The following is a 14,912-nucleotide window of genomic DNA, read 5'->3' as shown; positions in this document are numbered from 1 at the left end:
GGGTTTTTTTTTTTTTTTTTTTAATGGTATCTGTCCAGTGAAAACAGTTACAGTCGTAGAGAACGGGCCGCTCGCATCTACGAGCACCGACTGCGGGCTAAACACTGGTGATTGCTTCTCATCGAGAACTACAATGTGCCCAGTCGAGTTACAAACATAAATCAATAGGAGTTAAAAAGCACCAGTAGCAAAGCCCAGACCTGGACGCAAAGTTGGCATCCTCTTTCAAACAAATCATTCCTCATTCCTCTCAGCCTGTGTGGTGACTGTTGGAAATAGCTCTGCAAGGTTTGCCAGCAAGGTTTGCCAGCACAGCAGGGGGGTGGGGGTGCAGGGGGCCCTCCCTGTCCATCCCAACCACAGTAAGCCAAGGCCACGGCCAACTCAGGTCCACCCGACCCAGCTCGGACGGAAACAAGGGTCATCAGTGCCCTGGCGATGAGTGTGGGAGCAGTCACCTGAAAAGGTTTCACTCTGGGGGGTGCCTGGGTGGCTTAGTCGGTTAGGCGTCTGACTTTCGCTTAGGTCATGATCTCGCGGTTCGTGGGTTCGAGCCCCGCGTCGGGCTCTGTGCTGACTGCCAGCTCAGAGCCTGGAGCCTGTTTCAGTCTGTGACTCCCTCTCTCTCTGACCCTCCCCTGCTCATGCTGTCTCTCTCTCTCCCCTAGAATAAAAAACATTTAAAAAAAAAAAAAAAAAAGGTTTCACTTTGGGAGTAAGTCCGGAGGCTGTGTACTGATTTCCACAGATTTAGTGCTCGCCCTTGACCTTACCAGGCACCCCTGATGCCCCTGACACAGGTAAGCGCTCCTCCACAGGCTTTTCTGAAGTCCAGGGAGGCAGTTTCCGGAGGGCTTTGCTATGTCAAGTGCCTCACTGGACGGTGCTCTCCCTGGGTCTCCCCCATCTACCCCTTCAGTGGTTCACCCTGGGGTTTCTATCTCTGGTTCCCCCCAATCCTGACCCTGTCAAGAGGCCAGGGCAGCCTCCCCAGCACCCTTCTACCATGTCCACTCCAGGGCTCAAAAGGCTTCAAAGCTCCCCTCTCTCTACCCATGGTTGAGTCTTCACCAGTGCTAATAATGCCAATGCTAATGGTACCGCCGTCCAGCAGTGCAGTCCCCTGGAACCCTAGTCAGACTCCCTGACACCTTCTCAGGTTCCTCCGTAGCTTGACGACAGCACCCCTCCAGCTCACACACTTCCCCACTAGTCAGCATCCCAGGATTAAGCCCTGAACACACCGGCCTGGGACCGTTCCCCAGCATCTGACTTTTCCCAACGGGAGAGTAAGCCCCTTGAGGAGAAGGTAGTTCACGTGCTCTCCACAGGCTCTCAGAGGAGCTGAGGCCGCTGGAGGCCTTGATGTTAGAAACAGAGTTTTGTATCCTCCCCACCGCCCTCCTCATTAGACGGGCCATGACCTTGAATGTAAGGGTGCATGTGAGCCAGGCTGAGTTAACTCAAAGGCAACTTCTCTTCTGGCTTGGAGAGGCAGCCTGTTAGTGGTTCCAGAGGCTCAGACTTCAGGAGCTTAAAACTTCACTGTAGACAAGGGAAAGGAGTTCTGTCCCTGAGGGGCAATGATGCCCAGATCTGGGGAGACAGGCAGAGGATGGGTGCCCTGGCGAGAGGCCAGCAGGGCCATCCTGGCATGTGGAAGAGAGACAGACAAAACATGCCTTTGGATGCTTTCTACTTGCTGGTTGTGCTGGACACATCAGATACATTATCGCTCATCTTCATAGCATCCCAAATACCCCAAACTGCAGATGGGGACACTGAGGCCCATAGCTCCCCCCTTCCCAATCCCAATATGCCTCCCTGCATCAGAGAGAGGGAGAGAGTGAGGCATTTGAGGAGACGCTTCAAAGGCAGCGCTGTGCACATGCAAACTCCACTGACAAGGGCAGATGAAAGGCGGGCGCTGTACTGGCTTGTCCTGGCGAGTTCACATCCACCTTGTGCAACATTCACAGGGCAACTTTACAAGACACTTTTTTTTTTTTTTTTAACAAGGTACGCTTGAAATTAACATGCCAGGTTCAAATGATTATGTTTACATTTTCCGTAAGAAATATCCCGCCTCACCAGTCTCCTCGGGAGCACGAAGCTTTTAAGGATAATTTCTTAGGTGTTAATTACTTTCAGGAGCCCTCTTCACGCCATCTGAGACAAGTAAACTTCCGGGGGTGGGGGGCCGGGGAGCTGACTTCACCTTCAGTGGTTCCATAATGAGGCCAATCGAAGGCCCTGGCCAGAGCCCAGGAGAGGGGGCACTCAAGTGATGAAAGCCTTTTAGGATTGGCTGCCGGCCCTGTAAGCATCCAAGGCAAAAGTTCACTGGCCTCACCGAGAGAACACGGCCACAGAAGCAAATGTCTGTTCATGGTATTTCTGCTGGTTCCAACCAGACCTTCAAAGCACTCCATCTCTCCCTACCTTGTGTCTTGGGATCTGGAGGTCACTCAAGTCATGAGAAATGACCGAGGCCTGCTCTATGGTTCAGAAGGGAGAGCGCACATGGTCCGCAGCTACAGAGGCGGAAGCATCCACCTGGCCTGGAGGCTGGACCCAGGGGTCCTCTGGCCACGCCTGACCACAACACAGCCCAACCCGGCCTGAGCGCCTGCCTGCAGTCAGGCACCCACTACCAGTGAAGCCCACCACCAGCGACTGGTCGACATGAGTCATGAATTCCTATCTGTAGGGAACTTGCAGAACAAGGCCTCCCTCCACAGGGATGAGGCAGCCTTGACACAGGGCTTTTCCTCGAGTTTTAAGACTTTTATTCACCTCAGTGTGCCAAAAAGCCGGATGAAAGTTGTTCTTTTTTTTTTTTTTTATAATGTTTTGTTTTTGAGAGAAAGCGAGTGTACAAACAGGGAAGGGGCAGAGAGAGAGAGAAAGGGAGACACAGAATCTGAAGCAGGCTCCAGGCTCCAAAATGTCAGCCCAGAGCCCGACACAGGGCTCGAACTCATGAACCGCGAGATCATGACCTGAGCCAAAGTTGGAAGCTCAACTGAGCCACCCAAGCGCCCCAAAAGTTTGATTTTTAAAGATAAGTTTATTGCTTTCGAGTTCCACATAGGAGTAACTAGCACAGTAAGATGTTTCTGCTGGCAGAGCCGGAAGAAAAAGATGGTAATACGTTTGTTATCAAGACGCTTCACAGTGAATGCGAAGGGGAGCAGGAGGGGGCCAATCCTCCCAAGAAGTCTTCTGTTTGAGGTCTTAATTCACAGATGACTAAGGTGTTATCATTGTCCTCCCCAGCCACTTGGGGGGGGGGGGTAACAACACGGGGCAAGGTACTCAGAGCTACAGAGTGTCACATGACCACCCTGTATGCAGAACCAAGGACACCACTGGAGAGGGTGAATCAGAGGAGTCTTCCAGAGCACAAATTGATAAGAGTTGTTTTAAGCAAAGAGGTTGCCACCTGCCAAGGAAAAGAGCCTTGAAAAAGTACAGCCTGTTTGAGAAGGAGCCCAAGGAGTTGCTCAAAACGACTGAGATATTGGCACGCTGCGGTCCTCTCTCCGATAGCCAAAGAAATGATTTCCAGATTAAAAATAATAAAAGGCAAATAAAATAAAATGAGTAAAAGTAATAAAAAGCAATCCTGGGGAAATGAGTCTACAACCTTCAAAACGTAAAATGGAGTGACCATGTATGCAGGAAGTATAGTCTCAGCCAAGGAGATGAGAAAGTGGATTCTCAAAATACCAAAAAAGCATGAAACCAAATAGAGAAAGATATCTAACAGAATACATCTGATGTGAGACCTAACACCAGTAACAAAGTGTCTGTTATTCTCCTTTAGGAATTCTGACTGGTGAGCATCTTAACTACCTAAAATTGCCCAAGGCAACATCCATAAGAATGATAATTTAAGTGTTACCACATAAATAGAGCAATGGGGATCTTGCGTTATTTTTCAAAATGAATTAGTGGGGCTTTTTCTCTTTTAATCTCTAATCTCAAGAGAAATATTTTAGAACGTTGTATTGAAGTCCTGTAAAAACATCCTAAATCTTGTATTGTGAAAGGTATACCAGATACAAGGACTCTGCCAAATTTGTTTACCTCACTTAGTAAGACCCTAATTGTAGCTATTTCTTAAAGGAGTTGGCTGACACACTACAGCAATCTTAATCCAAAACCATATTCCAGTGGTTTCTACAGAAGCCTGAGGTCCACACATTCTCCTGCTACCAGTCCCCAGGAACCAAGCCAGAAGACAAAACCTAAGGGATGCGAGTGGGGAGGGAGGAGGCGATTGCCGTCTTCATTCTTGGGCACTAGCAGGGTTAAATCAGTCACCAAAGAGGCTGAATTTCTCTTCTGGCCACTAGGTGTCGCCTACGCATTAGTGAGGTGGGCACTGGACACTTCTCAGGCGCTGGCAGGAATGGACTAGCGCAAGAATTAGGGGAGAAAGCGTAATACACAGATCTCTGAAGTGGAAGGTGAGCTGCTGGGGTTTACCACTATTGGCTGAAAATAGGTAAAATCATACTACTGAGCTTTAACAAGCAAAATGCATCCTGTTAAGCACCTTAAAATTGTATTGTAGAACATTTATTGAGCACCTACTACATACAAGATCAGTCAAGTATCTAGTATGTCCTACATTCCTGGAATTATCAAAGCAGACCTATGTTCAAGAATGTCACAGCTCTAAGAGCAGTAGGAAGATGAAGTGTGAGGGGCTTAGTAAGTGCCAGCTTCTGTTCTAAGCACTTGACATATGTATTAATTCACTTAATTTCTAGAAACAAGTGTATTCAGTGGGTCCTATTAAAATTACAGTTTCACAGACAAGGAAATTGAGGCACAGGAAGGTTAAATAATTAGCCTGAGATCCTCACTACTGAGGAGCTGAGATTTCAAAGCAAACTCTTTGGCTCCTCTGCTCTCTACAGCCTCATAAAATGACGACAGCTCAGGTACCGGACAAAACAAATCACTGCTAACCAGCACAGTAGTAGTAATGAACTCAAAGGGAGTTAAGAGGGGGAGGTTAGGTCTATGGAAGTTCAAACAATCTGAAAGGCTTCATGAAGGAAGAGGAATGGAGTTAGAAACAAAAGTGTATCATCTCAGATCTTCTAAAACCATAGAAAGGTATTTGGAGGAAGTGAATTTCCTGATTTAGCATTACAATAGATAGCTACCATCCTTCCCTGTTTTACAGATCTGTCTGAAACCCAGAGATTTTTAAAAATAAATAAAAATCTACACCCCCCCCAATTTTTCTGATGTTAGTTTTCTGAATATATTAGATGATGTTTCTGCGTTGCCACTTAATGAGAAAAGGAGAAAATGTTCCCACTATTTTAAATCTCTATGTTTGTGTTGAGACTCAAAAAAGTTAAATAATTTGTTCAGGGCCAACGACCTAATTGGCAGCGAAGGAGAAACTCAAACCAGGTGACCATGTTGCTCTCGGGAGTAGCACTTTCCACTTTTCCGCTATTCCGTATGGGGGTGGCAGAGAGGAAAACAACATGCGAGACCACGAACACAGCGGGAACAAAGCCATGGAGACAGGATGGCACGACTTGTTTACCGCAGAGGTAAAGCGTGGGTGCTGGGGATTACCAGAGCAGCCCTACGGCCATCTTACTGAGGATGTATTTATTACTGCCCAATGTGAGCGGCCTTGGACTTGATTCTTGAACCACAATGCAGCTCCACAAAAGGCACACGCTGGGAATCTGAGGCTGGCCCATCCATCACACCAGAAAGAAGGAAAAGGAGTAAAAGTAGACGAAGTAGCTCAGAGGCCAAGCTAAGCACCTCCTCGGACCCATGATGCAGGTCTGGACGGGACCAGGATGGAGCTAAAATCAGGAGCAAATCTGAATGATTTCAAGGGACTCGGTGAGGTAGAAAAGAAACATTCAACTAACCAGTCTCCCCAGAAACGAATGGGTCAAAGAACTGAAATTGAACTAGAAATTCCATCCTGATCCAACAGTTGTTGGAAATCTTGCTGAGGTACATGTCGGAAAGAAAATCCCAAACAGATCTCCCAACCAGGTAAGGCAATGATATCAAAAGAATTTCCGGGAAGCAAACGATACCATGTTGCAACCTAACGTTTGCCATGAATTCGCTGTCTGCAGAAATCAGACGACAGGACTGAGGAAAGCTCAACAACAGACCTTCCTCTGTCACTGGTCTCTTTGTTCACTTGTTTTCATGGCAATCTGTGCTTCTCTTTCAAATCCTGAGTCTGTGAGCTTGTGTATTATCCCACTAGGAGGAGACCCAGGAAAAGAATATGGCGAGAATAAATTCAGGACACCACAGATTAATCGAAGCACAGGTGACGAAGATCTTAACAATCTAAATAAAGCTAATGACATAGAAAACGATTTGCCAGGTGGATCATGGACCGCACACCTTGGCTTTCTCTCTAGGCTTCCTACTTTTTTCCAGAAAGTTACTAAAAGCGACTCAGATACTTCAAATTTGGGGGAAGCTGTTATACATAAACTTTTCTCCCCCTAAATATCATCAGACTTCTGTTCCTTAACTATGAACTAAAGCTATTAACTAAAATTTGCCTAACCCAAATTGGTGCTGTCTCATCTACTTAGTCAAATATGTTATTTCCAGGGATCAATTTTACAGAGACACACCACCCGCTGTATTTTACACGGGAGGACAGGCTGAAAGTAGGCATCCAAAATATCTTGGGAAAATTTTAAAGTTCTGCTCTATAAAACATTTACACTTTAAAGCTGTCAAAATATATTTGTTCTCCCATGTCAAAAGTAATTTAAACAGCAGTATGCATATACCTGAATTGCCAAACTGACAAGTAATTCCAAAGCCAGTTTAAAGAAAGCTAGCGCCAGGTTAACAAGAAAGTAGCCATACAAGAGTACACAAGACAGAAACAATAATGTATTTACAACAGTCAGAATTTGAATGGACGGAAATACACACAATTATGAACGAGTAGCGTTTTTATTATATAATTATTACTGAAGTAGATGCCTGTCTTGTTCAGGGGACTAAGACAGCGAGGAGTGAAATAAAATAAAGTTTCAGCTCCTTCCCTTCCTCCCCTCCCCACCACCAAGAACCCTTTGGACCAGGAATAGAATACTTCTAAATCTTTAAATATAAGTGCTTTTTTTCTAAAAAAAAAAAAAAAAAAAAAAAAATCCAGACTATTGTAATGTGAGCGATCTAAGGCAGACGTAGCTATCTCTGCACTATTTGCTGGTCCCAGTGATATGCGTGCACATTTTCCCCATATGGCTAAGCCACCAAACTATTTCAAACAAGCAAGTATGGGCTGCAAGACCATCGGTCATCATATGTGGGACAAAGTCACTCAGCTGCATGGACACACCCCCAGCAATTTACCAAGTAAGCCATCACCAGCGCTAACCAAGGAGAGGGTAAATATGTAACCCTTACATCCCTACCTACTTCTCCAGGTCATAAATAACAGCAACAATACCTTGTAAAAGTTATTGCGATGGTAAGCATGTATCCTTCCTTCATCATAAAAAAAACTTTCTGTTGCATTCCAGTAAAATCTGAATAGCAAGGTATATGTTTAAAACTCCTTGATGGGCACAAAAAAGAAGAATGAAAGCCTTGCTAACTAGTTTGTTTCTCTAGTTGTTGTTTTTTTTTTTTAACTTTTTAAATGTTTATTTTTGAGAGAGAGACACAGTATGAGTGGGGGAGGGCCGGAGAGAGGGAGACACAGAATCTAAAGCAGGCTCCACTCTGAGCTGTCAGCACAGAGCCTGACGCGGAGCTCGAACCCATGAATAGTGAGATCATGACCAATGCCAAAGTCAGTCGCTCAACCGACTGAGCCACCCAGGCATCCCGTTTCTTTAGTGTTTTAAATAAACACAGCAAGTGATTCCTATGGTTTGACTCATACCTTTAAAATCTTCTGTAAAATATTTTATGGTATCAGAATGAATTTTTAAACTTAAAAACCTGAGCCCACTAAGTGTTAGATATGCATTTACTGACAAAAAGAGAAAAAAAAACCTCTGTCAATTCAAGTAAAGAAATATCAATATTTCCTTAAGATTTTGAAATGAATCAGTTTCATAAGCCATGAGTGAAACTGGCATAACTGAAAAAAGTATGGAAATCTTCAAAAATTAGATGTGGGACTCAACATGAGTAAAACTCATGCTTTAAAAACAGAAAACAGGGGCATCCGACTTTGGCTCAGGTCATGATCTCACGGTTCGTGGGTTCGAGCCCCGTGTTGGGCTCTGTGCTGACTGCCAGCTCAGAGCCTGGAGCCTGTTTCAGGTTCTGTTTCCCTCTCTCTCTGACTCTCCCCTGCTCACGTTGTCTCTCTCTCTCAGAAATAGATTAAAAAAACATTTAAAAATTTAAAGAAAACCAGAAAACAATCTAAGTCTTCAAAAGTTCAAAGTCTCAAGATCAAAGATATTACTATTTTGAGTCAAAAAAGACCATAGCAATTTAACAAAAGAAACAAACCTCATCATGCCAAGGGAATATGCATCTATTGCGGTAACAACCTGACTTGTTTTTAAAGATCTTTTGTTTACTAATAATTTTATACAAAACACATGCCCTTTGCTCAGAACAAATCAGTTTTTACAGATCCTTGGATGTTTCTTTCCAAATACTGAAAATCAGTTCTGCTCCCCAAACGTCAACAAGTCTCAATGTGCATAAACATCGGGGCTGTTGCACGTACCCCCTCCTGAAGTTCAAGCCAAATCTATCTTTCCAGATAACGGGAAAACCTCCTCCTGATAATCTGATCTGAAATACCCTCTTCAAGGTCAGAGGGGCGCCTGGGTGGCTCAGTCGGTTAAGTGTCTGACTTTTGATTTTGGGGCAGGTCATGATCTCACGGCTCATGAGTTGGAGCTCCGCATCAGGCTCTGGTCTGACAGTGCGTGCACAGACTGCTTGTGATCCTCTCTCTCCCTCTCTCTGCACCCCCACCCTGTTTGCTTGATCGCTCTCAAAAATAAATAAATAAACTCAAAAAAAAAAAAAAAAGAAGAAGAAGAGGGGTCAGAGTGCTTCATTCATTATTCACTTTGTTGTCTTTCAAAATTTTCCTTCAAAACATCTCGGACAGAGAAATGGAGAAACTATCTCAAGCACGTGTGCAACTATTACATATTTAGTACAATTGATGGGAATGCATTTCTTGGACTCAGCACCTGTCACAGGTTGGCTAAAAGAAGAAGCTTCATGCAGGTTCGCCTGCCAGCACAGATACCTCTTCTTAGGATTTTAAAATGAGTTTTGAAAACAAATCGAGTAAATCACAACCCAGAGAGCAGCACAGCCTCTACATTTTATGACTGAAAACAAAAATGAGCCATGATCTAATTGCCTCCTCTATCTTATCCTTACCCTTTCCCACCTTTACGAACAGCTAGTTCTTTTCCATGATAAAGCCTTACAGTGAAGAAAGTTTCCTAATTATGTCCAGAAGGCTCAGCAACATGGAACTCCGGAACACTTTTGAAATAAGTTCCATCTTCCATACAACTCAAAACACGCCGTGCAGCGTTCATGTTCACCACCCGCGACTCCTAAAGCGGTGGCAAAAGGTAACGACGACACTCCATGGTTTTAGTCACAACTGTCAGAGCCGATGTTCTAAAAAAGCAAAGAGGCCGGGCATTGACGGGTAACACATGGATATTGTGTCCTGTGGCCTGTCATGGCTTGCCATGCCACTGCCACAGGATGGCAATATGTGAGGAAGGCTAAAATGGTGCAGCTGACGACTCTAGAAGTTGCAGCAACATGGGCTTATTCCGTATCTTAAGTCTACAGAAATGTTTTTTAAGGGGCCTTTAGAATGCCGTTCACTGCCGATCTGAAAACCCTGCATTCTGTGCTGAGTCTGAAAAAGATCTGAATTTCTAAAGCAACTTTGTTTCATGCAGGAGTTTTAAAAAATGCCCCAAGGACAAAGACAAAGCCCTTTTTCCTTGTAAGCTTACGCACTACCCGGCATAGGGTCCAGCTTTCATACAGCAGGTACCCAATAAGTGCTGGCTGGATTCAGTTGCTTCTTACAGCACATTCTCACAAAACAAATGAAACCAGATTTAAAAGGAAGCTACTGTCCCTGGAAGGCTCCCCTTGGCAAAACTCTAAGGCAACAAGTGAAAACGATACAGTTGATTTTCATTACTGTGCTGATCTTGCAACAATAAGAAGGGCAAGAAGCATTTTTATTAGTAAACTAAGCAGTAGACAAAGACCAAAAACAAATGTAAACAACCATTATTCTCCACATCTTTTCCTGCTAAAAGGCCAAGGTAAATCTGGAAAAGGGCATGGCAAAAAAGTTTAAATCTTTTGTTCCATAAGAAATTTTAATTTTAAAAAAATACTGTGCGCTGAAAAAACTACTATTGCCTACAAAGATCCTGTTTCCTGCTCCAATTCTGAGCCATTTAAAAAAATAATAAAATGAGCAACAAAGAAAAACCCCACCCCATTCATCCTCAGTCTTTACTGCCCAAGTAGTTAATACGGGATATTAAAGAAAGAAAGAAATTAAAAAAGGAAGAAAGAAAAAGGCAGAAAAAAGAAAATGGAAATTCTTTACCATCTTAAAACAGTACATTATTTCTTTGTTGGAAAACACATGTAGGAAAACTGGAAATACAAAAAGCCTTCCAGACTCAGCTCCTAAACTTTAATCTTGGAAAGATCAACTTCGTTTCAGATTCAGTTAAGGATTTCACTGTCACAAATCTGACTTTCATTGGCATTTGTGTTTTTTTAAGTCCAACCCCCAAATCCCCTACTTGAGCTGTGTATAACCAGGATTTTTTTCTTTCCTGTCCATTTCTCCCATGGTGTTGAAACCCCTATGTGACATTAGCCATCAGTCTGTTGTATTGCTAGAGTACGTGGATCTAAAAAACTCTACAGATAAAAGAGAGACAGACGCCAACTTGCTGAACAAATTTACTTAATAATTTTAACCTAACCTCTATATTCAAAGTGACAGAATGAATTCTTGACAACCTTCACAGATTGCTTTAAAAGAGAAAAAAAAAAAAAACAGGTTTATTGGGATATAATTTGCATGCCCATAAAAGTCACTAATTTAAAGCAAATGATTTTTAGTATATTTAGGGTTGTACAACCACCACCACAACCTAATTTTAGAACATTTTCATCACCCCCAAAAGAAAGCCCGTTCCCATTAACAGTTACTCCATGTTCCCTCCTCCCCCAGCCGTACTCAACCACTGATCTACTCTCAATCTCTCTGGAGTTGCTTATTCTGGACTTCGTATAAACAGAATCATATAATATGTGGTCTTTTGTGACTGGCTTCTTTCACTTAACATGATGCTTTTAAGGTTCTTCCAGTCAACCTTAGCATATTTCTTAAGGTTGGAGTTTTCTGATCTGACAAATCAAACATATAACCTTTTAAACTTCAAATCCTGACCCACACCCCATCCCTACTCAAAAGTACCATTTACTTGCTGGTTCCCTCTAGAGAGTCTAAACTATAATTTGCTATTTAGGTTCTTTCCAACCTTCTTATTCTGAGTTCTTCCTCTGGTAATAAAACACCAACTTCTTTAACCATCGACCTTTCACATACCTTCTATTTCTCTGACAATAGGGTATGACTGTGCCTGGGGCAGAAAGATGACTGAACCCTTTTAATGAGATGGCCAATATGTTTAAAGTACATGTGGATTAAACAAAAAGAAGATGAAGAAGCCATCAGATGAGTTAGCTATCACTCAAAACCTCCCAGCCTCCCTGATTCAGATGCTCTGTTCACATTATGTTGATAACAAAACAAACATGTCTGCACGACTTCATCTTTCTCAAAAACTTCTACATCTTTTCCGTGAAAGACTTAAAAGACAATCACCCTACTGCTAGTAGGTGTCAGTGTTCAAAGAATAAACACTAATCCTTAAATGTGCCAACACAATAGGAACGAACACCGTCCCAATTTTTACCACTGTACTAGACAGCCTTTAAAAGAATACCCGTCCTGGATTGGACTCAGTAGTTTATTTCCATCAAGTTCAGGGTTCTAGCGCCTTCCTCACTAAAAACTGAACACATGTTAAACACTGAGCTGCTGTTTTTCTCATGAAAACTTCAGAGCTGTAGGAAGGAGCAGAGACCGAGTCAGGACTTCAACAAACCAAGGCAGGAGTCAGGGTCCCTTCTGACCATCCATCAGGTTTTCAGGAACCAACCATTTTCAAGGGATCCTTCAGAAAAGCTTTGGCCTCTCGGTATTATAAACATGCATGAAAATGCCCCTTCTCCTGCCTGTTTTCTCAAGAAAGAGCCGCCTTTCACAAAGAATATTGTTCATGAAGATCGCTCCGAACAAGAAGACATCCTATTTTAAAATGCCCGACTCCTTCGTCAAGAGGTAAGGCCATCACTGGCGTTGTGAATTTCAGTACTAACATTAAATAATAAAACTAGAAACGTTACACACTTCAATATCATGCCTTTAAAAAAAAAAAAACGGATTAGCTCTCCTGTGTCTTCTAAACTGTATTTAGCCTTTAGAGCCTAGAAACCCTCTTCTGTCCCCCCAAACACCATCTGAAATCCTTAGAAGGGAGCAGAAAGCATTTCGTCCAATCCAGTGAGCTGAAAGTTTAGAAAACAAAGAGGAGGAGAGCTCAGATTTGTGGAAGGTCCGGCCTCAATCTGCGACTTACTCCGTGTAGTAAACACGAATTCTGTAAAAATCTCCTTTTACTCCATCATGGACTCATTTCTTCCAAGGCACTTAAGAACGGTTTGTTTACACAAACAGCTTTTCGGAATTGCCCCCGTGATGGGGCCAGACAGCCCCCGCCGCTACCCCCCCTCCATTCTCCCCCTCACTCTGCGAGGCTCAGTCGTGACTTTTCAAAGTTAACTGGCACCACCTGCATACCCTCGGCAAACATTACTCACCAACACGCCCTCAACGTTCCCAGCCCCAGTTCCCCGACTGCATTTAAACTTTAATCGTGTTCAAATTCCCCTGCCATCGCGAATGCGCCAGTTAACCACGCTTCCATTTTCTGAGTACAGAACCCCCTCCTCCTCCTCCTCCCTCCACCCGTCCTGGGGCCCTAAGTTCTCCCTCCCTCCCGCACTACCCCTACCCGACACTACCAAAACAAAAGCTCTCAGATTGCAAGCGATAGCGGCTGTGGAGCGATACTGCTTATTAACTTTGTACAAAGGAAGTGCGGGGCAGGGGGAGACACAATGCAACATAACTCTGGCCACCGAACCAAGGCGAGGGCTCTGCTCTGGCAAAACAAAACACCCTCCCGCCCACCCCCCGCCGCCGCAGACCCGGACGCGCGACACCTCTCGCCGGGGCCAGGTGTCCCCGAGCGGCAGCCCCGCGCTAGGAGCACGTGTGTGGAAACGCACGTCGGCTCGGACCACACACCCACTCCCGCACAGTCGGACGCTGCCCGACCGCCCCCCGCCTCCGTCTGCAGGAGGAGAGGCGTCTACAGCCCGGGGTAGCAACCGGGAGAAGTCCCAGAACCCTCTGGACGAGGAGCCCAGACGCGCTCCTCGGAAAAGCCGGACTGATGCAGAGCCCCCGACCTTTCAGTTTTCGGGGCCAGGGGGCGAGAATCTAGAGAAGGCGCACTCCCCCCCCCCCACCCACCCCAGAGCCGCACAGAGCGGCCGCGGGAAGCCGGGGACAGGTAACCCGCCGAGGATCGAGAGAAAGTGACGCGAAGGGAAAGGCCAGGAACCCAAAACGCCCAAGGAGGGAAAGCGCGTGGGCCACACGAGGCCGCGCTGCGCTGTTTGGAAACGTGTCCTAGGGCTGCGGGGCCTCTCCGCCGGCCACCTCCCCCCTGGAGCCCCGCGGCCGCTGGGCTACCCGATCCCCGCCCCCGGGCACCTCGGCTGCCCCGGCAGCGAGGGCCCCGCGCGACCGCGGGAACTGTCACCGCCGCCTGGCGCGCCGCGCGGGGGGGGAGGTGCGGGTGCAGGGGCCCGGCCCGGCGCGAACTTCCCCGACGGAGTCCCAGCGCGGGCACGGCCGCGGGGGAACCAGCGCTGCCCCCGGACAGCCGGCCCGCGGGCCAGGGCTCCCGGGCCAGCGAGAGAGAACCCCCCGGGGCCCTTCCCGCGCGGGGGTGCGCCGAGCCGGGGCCCCGGGGCCCGCTCCGGCCTTCCGGCCGAGCCCCCTGCGCTCCCCGCCCCGCCGCTCCCGAGCCCGGGGGCCCGACAGCTGCGGCGACGGCAACTCGGGTTTCGCAAACAGGGCGCAGCCCCTCGGAGGAAAAGTTCCCGCAGTGGCCGCGGGCGGCGGGCACATACTCACTTTCTCCACTCGTCGGCCAGAGGGAGAGCGCGGCGGAGAAAAACAGGAGCCCCCACAGCGAGGTCGGGGACCCTCCTCCGGAGCCAGACTTCATTCCTTTTATTTGGGACGAAATTCCCCTCTCTCAAAAAAAAAATAAAATAAAGAAAAACCAAAAAAGAAAAAGAAAACAGAAAGAAAAAAAAAACGGGAAAGGAAAGAAAAAGTCTCAAACTCAGTCTTCGTCCCCTCCGAAAACAGGGGCGAAGAGACAATACTCCAAAGGCGGCGCCGGCCGGGGACCCTCCGGGTGCGCCGAGCGGGCGGGCGGCGGCGCGGGGCGGCCCCTCAGCGCCGGCAGCCTCGGCCCAGGGCTCGGCGGAGTCGGGAACCCGAGGCGCGCCGGGGCGGGCTGTCGGCGTCGTCGGCCTCCATTTTCAAACCCAGAGAGGCAGGAGGGAGGGGGGGTGGAACTGCACAGAAAAGGGGGCAAAGCCCAAATTCGTCTCGGCGAAGAAAAACAAGCCCGACCCCAGGCAAGGGGGGGAGGCTGTCCGACGCCCGAGCCTCCGCG

The 14,912-nt window shown here is 46.6% G+C and overlaps 1 protein-coding gene across 1 annotated transcript in view; it reads right to left on the bottom strand.

Moving 5' to 3' along the window:
- IGF1R (insulin like growth factor 1 receptor) overlaps positions 1 to 14,509 on the bottom strand; it is a 307,618-nt gene extending 293,109 nt beyond the window's left edge. The window contains exon 1 of the mRNA XM_039235040.1: positions 14,360 to 14,509. Within this exon, the coding sequence (XP_039090971.1) occupies positions 14,360 to 14,453 (94 nt within the window). The 5' untranslated portion in view covers positions 14,454 to 14,509. The remainder of the gene's footprint in view (positions 1 to 14,359) is intronic.
- Positions 14,510 to 14,912: the final 403 nt, after the last annotated feature.

The sequence above is a fragment of the Hyaena hyaena genome, unplaced genomic scaffold, assembly GCF_003009895.1.
Source record: "Hyaena hyaena isolate Hyena2069 unplaced genomic scaffold, ASM300989v1 scaffold_95, whole genome shotgun sequence".
Classification (NCBI taxonomy): Eukaryota; Metazoa; Chordata; class Mammalia; order Carnivora; family Hyaenidae; genus Hyaena; species Hyaena hyaena.
Note: the sequence above shows the minus strand (reverse complement) of the source record. Positions and strands in the feature narration are given on the sequence as shown.